This window comes from Hordeum vulgare, chromosome 4H, assembly GCF_904849725.1.
Source record: "Hordeum vulgare subsp. vulgare chromosome 4H, MorexV3_pseudomolecules_assembly, whole genome shotgun sequence".
In the NCBI taxonomy this organism is placed as follows: Eukaryota; Viridiplantae; Streptophyta; class Magnoliopsida; order Poales; family Poaceae; genus Hordeum; species Hordeum vulgare.
Window position 1 is genome coordinate 19839356 of NC_058521.1, and position 14899 is coordinate 19854254.

Here is a 14899-nt window from a genome sequence, read left to right on the forward strand (position 1 = left end):
GCCCCTACCAAGTCCAGTCACCGTCGGATCCGGCTGCCCTCGATCGTCCCCGGCCTCGTCTGCTCATCATGTCGTCGGATTTGATGCACCGCTGTCGGATCTGCCTCCAGTGGACCGGATCCATCTGGATCCGGCTGCCCTCGACCGTTGCCGCGCGGGAGAGATCCACCAGAGTGGAACGGGTCGGCAGCGAGGGGAGGAGGAGAACTGGGGGATGGGCGGCCGCTGACGCGCATGCGAGCGGCGGAGTGGCGTTTTCTTCCACTTACTATAGGACCGCGGGTCGATTTTGATAGAATATAGGGGCTTTTGTGCAAAAGTGCGATGACAACGTTTTATTATTAGGGGAGATGTACTTCCTCCGCTCCTAAATATAAGACTTTTTAGAAATTTCATTGTAAACTAGATACAGAGTAAAATAAGTAAATCTACATCCTAAAATATGACTACATATATCAGGATATAGTTCATAATAAATAAAATCTCTTAAAGCTCTTATATTTAAAAACGGAGAAAGTAGTCCATAGAAAAATCTTAAAAAGGCTTTAATGGAAGGAGTACCCGGTACCGTGCGCCAAATGCGCCCATCATATGTATTTTTCACTTTTCAATCTCACCTATAAAGAATTCAATCAACCTCTTACGTCCAGCTCACGCTTCAAAATGTTCCTTCTAGAGAAGCCCCCGCTTGACACGTCAAAACACGAGAAAACTATTGAAGGCCCCCCAAAAAGGCGAACTAATAGAATAGAAGCAAGCGTAGCAGGACTATAAAAATCGAATTTTTATTTTCTGTTGGACCAGCGCGAGAGAGAAGAACACGCCTGCGGCGCTGCCGTCTCGTTCCGGCCGCGTGCTCTGACCGACCACCCCCACCCCCACCCCCTGCGTATATATACGGAGTCCCAGTCACCGGAACCTCTCATCTCATCCTCGCCTCGGAACCGAATCAACCAGCCTCCCTCGTCTGCAAGTCTCCAACCACCGGCGAGCAGATCCCCAATCCCGCCCTCCCGAACCCCCGAACCAGAGCGAGTTCAGTTCCTGCTGTGTTGAGCGATGGAGGCAGCAGCAGCAGCCGCCGCGGCGCTCAGGTCGCCCGCCGCCGCGCCCTCGCGCCGGGTCGCCGCCGCCGCCGCCAGTTCGCTCCCCTTCGAGCGGAGGCGCAGCTTCGCCCTCGCCTCCGTCAAGGTACGCACGCACGAGCTTTGGGTTGTTACTGGTGGCACATGTTGGTAGGAGTACAATAATTTTGGGTCTTATCCTTTTTCCGGTGTTCTTATCCATTTCTTGGTTTCTGTAAAATCCCAGCTGTCCTAGTTTAAGGCATAAATTACTGATTATTGTTTGCTTACTCGGCGATTTCGCTGCATCAAATGGCCTTCTGTCTAAAAGAAGCCAGATCTGTATGTGTTTTACTGCAAGAAAATTACCACTTTCCCCAGCTCTTTGCTTTATCAGTCAGGCGCTTGGTGTTTCAACTTTCAAGTAGTTTGAGCATAGAAATGGTTCCGTAATGGTGAATTGATGGCTGACGTGCTTCCTTCTCTCGACGCTATCCTCAGGGCCTCGGCCGGCAGCAGCTCACTTCCAGAAGGCTACGCGGCGTGGTCAGGGCGTCCTCCTCGTCCCCGTCGGAGTCTCTGCCATCTTCTTCGCCGATCGCGCCGCTGCAAATGGAGTCGCCGATAGGGCAGTTTCTCTCCCAGATTCTGGTCACGCACCCGCACCTGCTCCCCGCCGCCGCCGAGCAGCAGCTCGAGCAGCTCCAGACCGTCCAAGATTCCGCAGAAAAGAAGGACGCGCAGGCACCGCCGGCTGCCGGCGACATCGTGCTGTACAGGTAAATGATGTTTGGAATGGTGACTTCGTCCCTCTTGTTATTTCCGATACATCCGGCTGTAAGAAGGTAGAATTTTGGTAAATAATCTTAAGAAGGGGGCAGGCCAATTGTAGAACCATCATCAAGCTAGCTTGACCAGCTGGCATGCTTGCCTCCAAGCACACAAAAATGTTTTTATGGGCCGTTGCCGATATGGGTAAAAAATACACAAGTTTACATAACAGATAGAGCTGTCACGAAATGTTTAACCTTTGATTGAAGTGCCGGCTGCGTTTTCTGTAGGGAAGAAAAAAAAACTGTATTTTATTCTAGTTTAAATGTCTGATTGATTGGGATAGAGCAGTCACCTTCATTTTAGAATTGTTTCGTTGGTCAGAATTTTCCTATATAAAAAAGGATACAAAACTCATGGTTTGAATTTTAGTAGGAAATACAAGTCCAATTTGTAAAACTGCTGACCGGAAGTTCAATCTCTGGTTAATTCCAAGAAGTCCCTATCAGTTGAAGAAATCTTGGCTAATTTTTAACTCTCTTGTTTAATAGGCGAATTGCCGAGGTTAAGGAGAAGGAGCGGAAAAGGACCATGGAGGAGATACTGTACGCGCTGGTTGTTCAGAAGTTTGTTGAAGCTGGCGTCTCCTTGGTTCCAGCTCTGTCTCACTCCATTGATACTTCTTCTGGTAGAGTTGATCAGTGGGCAGAGCATGTGGAAGGGAAGCTTGAGCGTTTGCACTCACATGAGGCCTATGAAATGATCGAGAACCACTTGAATCTCATATTGGGGCAGCGGCAAGCTGATGGTACTGTCGCGGCCATAAGTAAGCTCCGAGTTGGCCAAGTCTACGCCGCATCAGTGATGTATGGCTACTTCCTCAAGAGAGTTGATAAGAGGTTCCAGCTCGAGAAGTCGATGAAGAGCCTCCCTTGGGGATCAGAAGATGACACGCTCAATCAAGTTATGACGACCGACTCACGGCCCTCAGACCAGACCTACAGTTCCCATCCAGAGGTGGAGTCATGGACTTCCCCCGACCTCAGTGCAGGAGGTCTCGGCCAGTCTGTCAAGCCTTCCCGTCTTAGATCGTATGTCATGTCATTCGATTCAGACACGTTACAAACTTACGCGACAATTCGGTCGAAGGTGGCGTTTGGCATCATCGAGAAGCACACAGAGGCGCTATTCGGGAAACCAGAGATTGTGATCACCCCGGAAGGAACAGTGGATTCTTCCAAGGATGAGTATGTCAGGATAAGCTTCTCCGGGTTGAGAAGGCTGATCTTAGAGGCTGTCACATTCGGATCCTTCCTCTGGGATGTCGAGAGCTATGTGGACTCCAGGTACCATTTTGTCACCAACTAACTGGATCCAGATAGGGTAGATTCATGGCATGTATGATATTTGGTCTGAAGTTCATGAGCTTCACTGAAGACTATTGTACAATTACCCCGTGCTGCATGCCCTGGAGAGTATGATCCTGGCATCTGGTCATTGTAAAGGGAGTGCCATTAGCATGATATATCTCTAGATACTAAGCTTTGTTAGCATTTGCTCCGGCAGGGGTGTTTAGTTGCTGCCTTGTATGACTTTGTTCTCCTCACAAAATTGAATTTGAGGAGTCCAGCTGAATCTATTCAATATATTGTATGTTTTGAGATATGTTAGCATGTTGCTCGTCTTGGGGATGATACTCCAGCTGTGAACGATATCGTTTGATGGTCAACGTCAGTGTGTGTGATGAACATCAGCAATAATGCAACTTGTCTAACTGGCTTAATGCTGATTAAATGGCTGTCTCTGATGGGCAATAATTCAACTCAATTAAATGTGGGCTGTTGTTTCATACTATTAGCTGGCAAAATGCTGATTAAATCGCAAGGTTAAGGCTTTGCAAGGAGTATCATGCATGCCAAACGAAATTGGCCCCAGAAATTGGTCCAGTTGGGTCTCGTAGGCAAAAAAACCAACATCTGCACGCAGATTGGTTGCCTGCATGTACCGAAACGGAAGACCGAAACGGAAGACATGTTGTTTGGTTGTGGTCTGATTTGAGGTGAAATACAAGTCCGGTTGTTTGATTACATCCAAAACAATAGTGTAATCTTCACCTAGGTGTGGTGAGGTTACGAGAGACACAAAAATAAAGCAACCATGACATAACAAACTTAAACACACATCAAAGTTTAACCGCACACACAAGTTAAACATAGTACGATAAGTTTCAAAGTTTAACCGCAACATAGTCTTAAACCAACAACCAACAACTTTAGTAGGAACAAGAGGTCATTTACGCGGTCACGACGAAGGCCTCGTCATGCTTCTTGCACTTGGTGATCACCTCCACGCAGTCGTCGTTAAAGACGATCACCTTCATCGTGTTCGGGGTGAGCACCTTGAAAGTCAGCATGTACCTGATCCCGACCTGGTGAACGGAGGTGAAGGTGGCCCAACCCTGATCAAGGATGACCCTACCGTCGACCACCTTCATCGTGACCCTCCATGAGCAGTCGGTGTTCATCTTCAGACTGAACTATGTAGGCACGACGGGAAAGTTCTTGGTGAAGTCTAGAGGCAAAGGCAGAGCGTCCAGCTTCGGAGCAAAGATCACTTTGCAGAAGTGGGTTGGTCATGCTCCTCATGGTAGTGCTAGTGCTCGTAGTTCCCCCGCTTGGCGTTAGGGTGATCCTGCACCGACACCTCAACCAATGGTGGCACCACCTCCTTGCCCTTGTCCAATGGTGGCACCACCTCCTTAGCCTTGTCCATTTGCATTATCAACAACACACAGTTCAAAGGTCAATATTCAATCATATCGACCTAACGCTCCTATATTTACCCACACTTCTTATCGAACACCGCACTCAAGCCCTCTCTCATTTTCACCTCTTCTCTCATTTTCACCCCTCTCTTTTTCAACCTCTCTGTGTTTCACCACCTCTCCCTCAAAATGAACTCCAACCCCAACCCTTTCCTCTCGAACATGGGATAGATGGCATTCTTCCACGGTTGCTCGCTCGGTGACTGTGCTAAGTTCGAGGACACAATGAAAGTGTGCTCCAATTTCACCAGCATGGAAGAAGTGCACAATGAGTCCGACGCTGTGGTGAAGAAGGCGACGACGAAGGAGTTAAAGACGCTAATTCCTGACCCAGCGAAGGGCGCTATATCAGTCGACGTCCTTCGCTCGACCATGAATCAGGCCAACCCCGAGGATGCTCGACAAAGGGCCAAGTGGGTCAAGTACAAGGAGTACAACCGTCCCAATGACGACCATGCCGCGATGTATTGGACGACACGAACTATGGTCGATCTGGCGGAGTAAGACGGCGAGGTGCAGCTGGTGGCCAGGGCGTCGGCTGGAGGCGACCGTGCAAGACCCATCGCTCTTGACCGTGATGATGAGGAAGAAGACGTCGGCAAGGAAGAAAATAAGCCTACGCCCCACCGCGGGTCGACACGACTCTAGGGTCGTTGCGGCTAGATAAGTAGGTTGTACCCCAATCCCCATCCCCGATATAATCACCGATTAGGCATGAACTCAAGATGCATTACAGGAATCAGCTTCTTTGCCGTCTGCCATCACAGACGGCAAAGACTAAATCCCGGACGGCAAAGAAAAAACAACAGAAGGCAAAGAATCTCACGGCCAGCAAAATTTCCGCGTCAGCCTACGACGGCATAGGACCTTCTTTGCCGTCTGTCCCCCCAAAGCGGACGGCAAAGCTCTTTGCCGTCAGCTTTCATTAGGAGCAGTCGGCAAAGTGCTCGAGACGGCAGCCGACAGGCGTTGCCTCCGTTAGGGGTTAACGGAGGCTTTGCCGTCTGCCTCCCCCTTATTCTTTGCCGTCTGCCTCCTCCTCCCCCCCTCCACTCTTTGCCGTCTGCCTCCTCCTCCCCCCTCCTCTGTGCCCTCTTCTTTGCCGTCTGCCCATCCTGGAGGCAGACGACAAAGAGCCTATATAGACACCCCAGGATGCACAACTGGGTGCCATGTGGCACCTTTGCCATCTGCCAGCTGATGGCACAGGTCTTTGCCATCACCTGGCAGACGGTAAAGAGCCCATATAGTACCTGTTTTTTTTTAATATTATTTCACAGCACACACACACACACACACACACACACACACACACATATATATATATATATTTGACATCACATTTATATAATTCACCACACATATATGATATATAGTTCACCACACATATACTTGCCAACACATATATATAATTTACCACACATATATGATATACATATAAATCAATGTACATCCCCATATATCGAAAGAACCAACATACGAAGTATTCCACTGTTTATCCATATATACATATACATATAGTTCGACATTGTTCATCAACTCAAATGAAAACTAGATGATATACATATAAAGTTCATCCATCGACATTGTTCAACTCCATGAATGCCAGCTTCCATGCATGTAGTATATCCAATTTGCAAAAATGTGAATAAGAAAGTCACAAGAAGAACAAAATATGATGTTTTTCAGCTAATTATGTCATTTTTTGCGGAAAACAAGCTAAGAATATAATATTCATGATCTAACCAAGGTTCTTATGCCATTTTTAGCTTATTATGGCATTTTGGAGCTAAATGGGTTAATTAAAGCAAGGATAATATGAAAGAGGAGAAGAAAGAGGAGGAGGAGGAGAAGAAGAAGAAATCAAGAAGAAGGAGGAGAAGGAGGAGAAGGACTAGAAGGTCCTTGGCCTTCTCCTCCTCCTCCTTCTCCTTCTTCTCTTCTTCTTCTTCTTCTTCTTCTTCTTCTTCTTCTTTCTTTTCATTTTGCCTATTTCTTCTCCTCTTCTCCTCTTGTTGGAGCTAAATTACCTAATTATGTATTGTTGGAGCTAAATGGGTTAATTATCCCATTTTAGAGGAAAACAAGCTAAGTATATAATATTCATGAGCTAACCAAGGTTCTTATGCCATTTTGAGCTTATTATGGTATTTTGGAGCTAAATGGGCTAACTATGTCATTGTTGGGGAAATTAAAGCAAGGATAATATGAAAGAGGAGAAGAAATAGGAGGAGGAGGAGGAGAAGAAGAAAGCAAGAAGAAGGAGGAGAAGGACGAGAAGGAGGAGGATGAGAAGGACTAGAAGGTCCTTGGCCTTCTCCTTCTCATCCTCCTCCTTCTCCTTCTTCTCTTCTTCTTCTTCTTCTTCTTCTTCTTTCTTTTCATTTTGCCTATTTCTTCTCCTCTTCTCCTCTTGTTGGAGCTAAATTACCTAATTATGTGTTTTTGGAGCTAAATGGGTTAATTATCCCATTTTAGAGGAAAACAAGCTAAGTATATAATATTCATGAGCTAACCAAGGTTCTTATGCCATTTTGAGCTTATTATGGTATTTTGGAGCTAAATGGGCTAATTATGTCATTGTTGGGGAAATTAAAGCAAGGATAATACGAAAGAGGAGAAGAAAGAGGAGGAGGAGGAGAAGAAGAAGAAATCAAGAAGAAGGAGAAGGAGGAGAAGGAGGAGGAGGAGAAGGACATTCTCCTTCTCCTCCTCCTCCTTCTCCTTCTTCTCTTCTTCTTCTTCTTCTTCTTCTTCTTCTTCTTTCTTTTCATTTTGCCTATTTCTTCTCCTCTTCTCCTCTTGTTGGAGCTAAATTACCTAATTATGTGTTTTTGGAGCTAAATGGGTTAATTATCCCATTTTAGAGGAAAACAAGCTAAGTATATAATATTCATGAGCTAGCCAAGGTTCTTATGCCATTTTGAGCTTATTATGGTATTTTGGAGCTAAATGGGCTAATTATGTCATTGTTGGGGAAATTAAAGCAAGGATAATATGAAAGAGGAGAAGAAAGAGGAGGAGGAGGAGAAGAAGAAGAAATCAAGAAGAAGGAGGAGAAGGAGGAGGAGGAGAAGGACTAGAAGGTCCTTGGCCTTCTCCTTCTCCTCCTCCTCCTCCTCCTTCTCCTTCTTCTCTTCTTCTTCTTCTTCTTCTTCTTCTTCTTTCTTTTCATTTTGCCTATTTCTTCTCCTCTTCTCCTCTTTTTGGAGCTAAATTACCTAATTATGTCCTTTTGGAGCTAAATGGGTTAATTATCCCATTTTAGAGGAAAACAAGCTAAGTATATAATATTCATGAGCTAACCAAGGTTCTTATGCCATTTTGAGCTTATTATGGTATTTTGGAGCTAAATGGGCTAATTATGTCATTGTTGGGGAAATTAAAGCAAGGATAATATGAAAGAGGAGAAGAAAGAGGAGGAGGAGCATAAGAAGAAGAAATGAAGAAGAAGGAGGAGAAGGAGGAGGAGGAGAAGGACTAGAAGGTCCTTGGCCTTCTCCTTCTCCTCCTCCTCCTCCTCCTTCTCCTCCTTCTCTTCTTCTTCTTCTTCTTCTTCTTCTTCTTCTTCTTCTTCTTCTTCTTCTTCTTCTTTTTTCTTTTCATTTTTCCTATTTCTTCTCCTCTTCTCCTCTTGTTGGAGCTAAATTACCTAATTATGTCTTTTTGGAGCTAAATGGGCGAATTATCCCATTTTAGAGGAAAACAAGCTAAGTATATAATATTCATGAGCTAACCAAGGTTCTTATGCCATTTTGAGCTTATTATGGTATTTTGGAGCTAAATGGGCTAATTATGTCATTGTTGGGGAAATTAAAGCAAGGATAATATGAAAGAGGAGAAGAAAGAGGAGGAGGAGGAGAAGAAGAAGAAATCAAGAAGGAGGAGAAGGAGGAGAAGGAGGAGGAGGAGAAGGACTAGAAGGTCCTTGGCCTTCTCCTCCTCCTCCTCCTTCTCCTTCTTCTCTTCTTCTTGTTCTTCTTGTTCTTCTTTTTCTTCTTCTTTCTTTTCATTTTTCCTATTTCTTCTCCTCTTCTCCTCTTGTTGGAGCTAAATTACCTAACTATGTCTTTTTGGAGCTAAATGGGCTAATTATCCCATTTTAGAGGAAAACAAGCTAAGTATATAATATTCATGAGCTAACCAAGGTTCTTATGCCATTTTGAGCTTATTATGGCATTTTGGAGCTAAATGAGCTAATTATGTCATTGTTGAGGAAATTAAAGCAAGGATAATATGAAAGAGGAGAAGAAAGAGGAGGAGGAGGATAAGAAGAAGAAATCAAGAAGAAGGAGGAGAAGGAGGAGGAGGAGAAGGACTAGAAGGTCCTTGGCCTTCTCCTCCTTCTTGTGCTCCTCCTCCTCCTCCTCCTCCTTCTCCTCCTTTCCTTCTTCTCTTCTTCTTCTTCTTCTTCTTCTTCTTATTTATTTTCATTTTTCCTATTTATTCTCCTCTTCTTGGAGCTAAATTACCTAATTATGTCTTTTTGGAGCTAAATGGGCTAATTATCTCATTTTAGAGGAAAACAAGCTAAGTATATAATATTCATGAGCTAACCAAGGTTCTTATGCCATTTTGAGGTTATTATGGAATTTTGGAGCTAAATGGGCTAATTATGTCTTTTTGGGGAAACTAAAGCAAGGATAATATGAAAGAGGAGAAGAGAAACTTACTGTAGTGGTCATCAAGGAGGAGAAACACCACGGTTGCTTGCGGCGGCTTCGTTTGGAGACGGTTGCCCTGGAGAAGGGTCGTGCGATGCCGCTCGGGACTTATTCTGCAGAAAAGATATTTTGCAATGTCTCAGTTATCATGATGACACTCAATTATTTATACTAGTTTATAATGAAACTCACCGTGCCAATCGAAGAGAAGACGGGCATCGGCGGAGGGACGTGACCACTCTTCTCGCACAGACCATGAAGAGTGGGTCGTATTAGTTAGTAATGAAATAGACACATTACACACATGATTTGGCTAATGTGAAAAAAACATACCACAAAAAGCTCTCACAGGCCCGTTGACCCGCCTCATTCCGGGCCCTCTCCTCCTCAATCAATCATGCCGTGGTCTGGTCCCTCTCATCAAGAGCAGCCTGAAGAGCAGCCTGGCTTGCCAATCTCTCTTTCTCAAGAGCAGCCTGGTTTGCCGCTCTCTCTTTCTGAAGAGCAGCCTGAAACACCATTCCTCGTTACCATAGTAATGACCTATGGTGACACACATAATGAAATGGATGAAAGTGTTCTTAGTCCGTACAACTAACCTCGATGGGAAGTTCGAGTGGCCGTGGACGACGCGTTATCTCAGGACAGCTGCTCGACTGGCGCGCCTTGATCTCCGGAAGAGTGAGTGGACAACGTATTATCCCATCTCCAATGGCTATCGAGCCATGGGGCCTCCCGCCACCAGATATCATCACCAGCTCTGGATCCAAAGGTTCCTCGCTAGGGTTAAAGTCATCCCCTTTCATAGCCTTCCCCGCGTCCCTGTATGCCACGAGCTTCTGGTGGGACGATATGTTGGTGAAGTTATTGGGATCATCCAGGTCAGACTCAGAGAATGCCTTCGCCTTCTTGTACAAGGCAGTATGGGCCATGCCATAAAGGTCGTACAAGTGTGGCATCTCCGTCTTATTGTGATGCGCCTAAAAGAGAGGAACAAAATATTAGCATCAAGAATGAATTGCATGAATCATGAAGCAAATCACATACCCAGTTTCGTCCAAACTGAAGTAAGTTGGCGCTGCCTTGATGATGTGGCACACCAACCATTTGGCTACGCCGATCCTTTGCATTCTCGTGGACGGCTCGCCAGCTGCCTGTGCACCACTCATCAACCAATGCCTCCCAACAATCCATCTTATCCGCACACCATCTCGGGGGCACCTATAAGTTATTAGAAAGAATTTTTAGCGCTACGCCTATGAATGAAATCAAGAAAACTACGTAGAAGGACTTAAGAATAGGTAATTACCTTCATGTATTGCTCCTTCTTCAGAAACTTTCCGCGGCAATCCTTCTTTCTGCTTCTTAATACCACGCGTGGCGTAGTAATCTCGAATAGCCTCCGGCCGAGCCTCGTGGCGCAAGTTGTGTAGTAACCGCCTACAATCGGCCTCGAGAACCCTGGCCGCCTCCTCCTGTTGGAAATATGCCCTAGAGGCAATAATAAAATGGTTATTATCATATTTCCTTGTTCATGATAATCGTCTATCGTTCATGCTATAATTGTATTAACAGGAAACACTAATACATGTGTGAATGAATAGATCACAATGTGTCCCTAGCAAGCCTCTAGTTAGCTAGCTCGTTAGTCAATAGATGATCATGGTTTCCTGATCATGGACATTGGATGTCATTGATAACGGGATCACATCATTGGGAGAATGATGTGGTGGACAAGACCCAATCCTAAGCCTAGCACTAGATCGTATTGTTCGTATGCTAATGCTTTTCTAATGTCAAGTATCTTTTCCTTCGACCGTGAGATTGTGCAACTCCCGGATACCGTAGGAGTGCTTTGGGTGTATCAAACGTCACAACGTAACTGGGTGACTATAAAGGTGCACTACGGGTACCTCCGAAAGTGTCTGTTGGGTTGGCACGAATCGAGATCGGGATTTGTCACTCCGTGTGACGGAGAGGTATCTCTGGGCCCACTCGGTAGAACATCATCATGAGCTCAATGTGACTAAGGAGGTAGTCACACGATGACGTGCTACGGAACGAGTAAAGAGACTTACCGGCAACGAGATTGAACAAGGTATAGGTATACCGACGATCGAATCTCGGGCAAGTTCTATACCGACAGACAAAGGGAATCGTATACGGGATTGATTGAATCCTTGACATCGTGGTTCATCCGATGAGATCATCGTGGAGCTAGTGGGAGCCACCGTGGGTATCCAGACCCCGCTGATGGTTATTGGCCAGAGAGGTGTCTCGGTCATGTCTGCCTGTCTCCCGAACCCGTAGGGTCTACACACTTAAGGTTCGATGACGCTAGGGTTATAGGAAATTGTTATACGAGATTACCGAAAGTTGTTCGGAGTCCCGGATGAGATCCCGGACGTCACGAGGAGCTCCGGAATGGTCCGGAGGTAAAGATTGATATATAGGACGGATGGTTTCGGAGACCGGAAGTGTTTCGGGCATCACCGGTAACGTACCGGGACCACCGGGACCACCGGAGGTGGTCCCGGGGGACCACCGAAGGGGGGCTGCGACCCCAAGAGGTAAGATGGGCTAAGTGGGGGTGGGAACCAGCCCCTAGTTGGGCTGGTGCGCCTCCCCACTCAGCCCATGGCGCAGGGGAAAGGAAAAGAGGGGGGGAACCCTAACTCAGGTGGGCCTTAGGCCCACCAGAGGGGTGCGCCACCCCTCCTCCCTCATCTGGCCGCCACAAACCCCATCTGGGAGGGCTGCCGCACCCCCTAGGGTGGGAACCCTAGGGGTGGCACCCCCTCTCCCCTTCCCCTATATATAGTGGGCACTTTTGGCCTTTGGAGGACACAGTTTTCCCTCTCCCTCGGCGCAGCCCTGCACTTCTCCCTCCTCCTCTCTGCCGGCGCTTGGCGAAGCCCTGCCGGGAGACCTCGTCTCTCCACCAACACCATGCCGTCGTGTTGCTGGTCTTCTTCCCCAACCTCTCCCTCCTCCTTGCTGGATCAAGGTGCGGGAGACGTCACCGGGCTGCACGTGTGTTGAACGCGGAGGTGCCGTTGTTCGGCACTAGATCGGAATCGCTGCGAGTATGACTCCATCAACCGCGTTATAGCAACGCTTCCGCTTAGAGATCTTCAAAGGTATGAAGATGCTCTTACCCCTCTCTCGTTGCTGGTCTCTCCATAGGAAGATCTGAACATGCGTAGGAAATTTATGAATTTATGCTACGTTACCCAACACCTTCTCATATCCATCCTCACACCTATAGAAGGTCTGCAATCAAACGTGAAAACACCGATTAGTACAATAATTAGCTATATTGTTAATTTTAGATTCTATAAAAGGATAATTTACCCAAAAGCTCTTGATCACCATCTCGGCCCTCGTGTGGCACAAGACACCATCTATAATCTCCTCCGGCGGGGCCTGCGCAGCCTGGTAGTGCTCCCAGGAAAATCCTAGTGTAGGAACCTAACCCTCACCAGGCAACGTGACAAACCCCGGGAAATTTGTCCGGCAAAGCACACCAAGGACGGTGTTCGGCCTGCGGACTCCAAGAGGGTGTACCCATCCCCTGCAGTATGATAAGGTCAACACATTAGATATTTGAACAAACTTGAAGGCAAAAGCTAAAAAAAGAGTAAATGTACTTACCTATATCCTTCAGGTTTAATCACCGGCCTCTGCTCGCGGGTAGCCGGCGCGACCGGGAGACGTGTACTACCACGCTTGTACACGGTGGCCCCGTCCACCTGCACATCGCCCTCACTATCCGTAAGCTCATCCCCGCCATCCCCGCCCCCTGAGCCACCCGGACCCTCGGTCCAATCCGGCAACTCGGTACGATCCAGCCAGGTCTCCCATCCGGGCCTCTCCACGTCGGGTGAAGCCTCCGGAACCGTAGTCTCCTCCGGCTGCTCCTGGGCCGAATGCACCTCGACCCGAGGCTGCTCCTGGACCGGAGTCTCATGGGACGAATGCCCGTCAACAACAGGCTTGTGAGTCCAGGCGTGTTTTGAATTATACCCCTTGAAATACCCTGGACGCTCTGGATCAGGCTCGAGGGCGTTTAACTAATCCATGATCTGTTGGCCTGTGAATGCAGGTGGTGCCAAGTTTTTGACAACTTTACCTTTCGTAAAGTTCTTCTTGTCTTTTCTGAACTGATGGTCAGGATCCAGGAACTGTCTATGCAAGTCAAAGCAAGAATACTTCCGACCCTCCTGCAACCAATGAAACTGAAGAGCTGCCTTGCATTGGGGGCACGGGAACCTTCCATGCACACACCATCCAGAGAATAGCGCATATGCTCGCAAGTCATGCATAGAGTACATGTACCACACATGCATTTTGAAGTTTTCTTTTCTAGCGGCATCGTATGTCTTGACCCCATTATCCCAAGCTTCTTCCAATTCATCCTTAAGCGGTTGCAGGTACACATTCATATTCTTCCCCGAATAATTGGGCCCTGGAATTATCAACGTCAGAAATATGTTCTTTCTTTGCATAATCTGCCTGGGGGGGGGGGGGAGATTGAGTGGAATGACAAATACAGGCCAACAACTGTATTGGGTTGCCGTCATGCCGAAGGGATTAAAACCATCCGTGGTGGCGCAGACTCGAGGATTCCTTGGATCTGCCGCTTTATCCTGATGCAATCCATCGAAATGTTTCCACACTTCCCCATCCGATGTGTGTACCATCATCTTATTCCCATCCGCATCTAGTTCGGTTCTTTTGCCCAATTTGTGGCATGTCATCTGTCTGGCTGTCTCTTCGACCATGAAAATACGTTGAAGTCTTGGTACGATTGGCATATACCGAAGAACACTAACTGCGATTTTGGTATGCCTCTTCTCACCCATACCGTTGTCTACCACAAGATACCTGCAAGACTCGCAATTGGGACAATAGTCCAAGTGTGCATACTCCTTCCTAAATAAGACACATCCTTTCTCACATGCATCTATCTTCTCATAGGGCATCTTAAGTACACGAAGTATTTTGTCCGATTGGTACAGGTTTGCAGGCATGACATGGCCTTTGGGTAGGAAACGTCCAAATAGTGTCATCATTGCGTCGTAGCATTCTCTTCCCAAGTTGAACTGAGCCTTCAGATCCATTACTTGTGCAATTGCATCCAGCTGACAGAGCTCAGTGTGCTCATGGAGAGGACGTTTTGAAGACTCCAACATTTCATAAAAGGCCTTTGCAGATTCCTCCATCTCATCTTCCGAATCCCGAGCATCATCAAAGTCTTGCACCATGTCTTCGATCCCGGTACCATGCTCGTCCGTGCGACGACGGACCACCTCAACTCTTGTGCATTGTATAGACTCACCATGAAATGTCCACACCGTATAATTAGGCTTAAAACCCCTCCTCTGCATGTGTTTAATCATTACAGCCTCTGTCCTCTTTTTATAGTTGTCGCATCCAGGACAGGGGCAATAGTTTCTTTCCTGGCCATTTGCGAATGCGGCTTTCACAAATTCCTTTGTTTTTACAAACCATTCTTTCGTCATCTCTTTCTAACTAGGGTGACCGGTATACATCCACGCACGATCACTCATCTT

At 46.8% G+C, this 14899-nt stretch overlaps 1 protein-coding gene across 1 annotated transcript; it reads left to right on the top strand.

Moving 5' to 3' along the window:
- The first annotated feature begins 806 nt into the window (after nt 1-806).
- Nucleotides 807-3500, top strand: LOC123447529 (UV-B-induced protein At3g17800, chloroplastic-like). Its single transcript, XM_045124138.1, has 3 exons — nt 807-1191; nt 1566-1843; nt 2387-3500. The coding sequence occupies exons 1-3, from the start codon at nt 1060-1062 to the stop codon at nt 3201-3203; spliced, it is 1227 nt and encodes a 408-aa protein (XP_044980073.1). The 5' UTR covers nt 807-1059; the 3' UTR covers nt 3204-3500.
- Nucleotides 3501-14899: the final 11399 nt, after the last annotated feature.

Bases quoted from the DNA above. Each gene is read 5' to 3' on its own strand.
- LOC123447529 (XM_045124138.1), top strand. From the start codon at position 1,060: ATGGAGGCAGCAGCAGCAGCCGCCGCGGCGCTCAGGTCGCCCGCCGCC. The intron at 1,192-1,565 runs GTACGCACGCAC...CGCTATCCTCAG, and splicing joins TCGCCCTCGCCTCCGTCAAG to GGCCTCGGCCGGCAGCAGCT. The intron at 1,844-2,386 runs GTAAATGATGTT...CTTGTTTAATAG, and splicing joins GGCGACATCGTGCTGTACAG to GCGAATTGCCGAGGTTAAGG.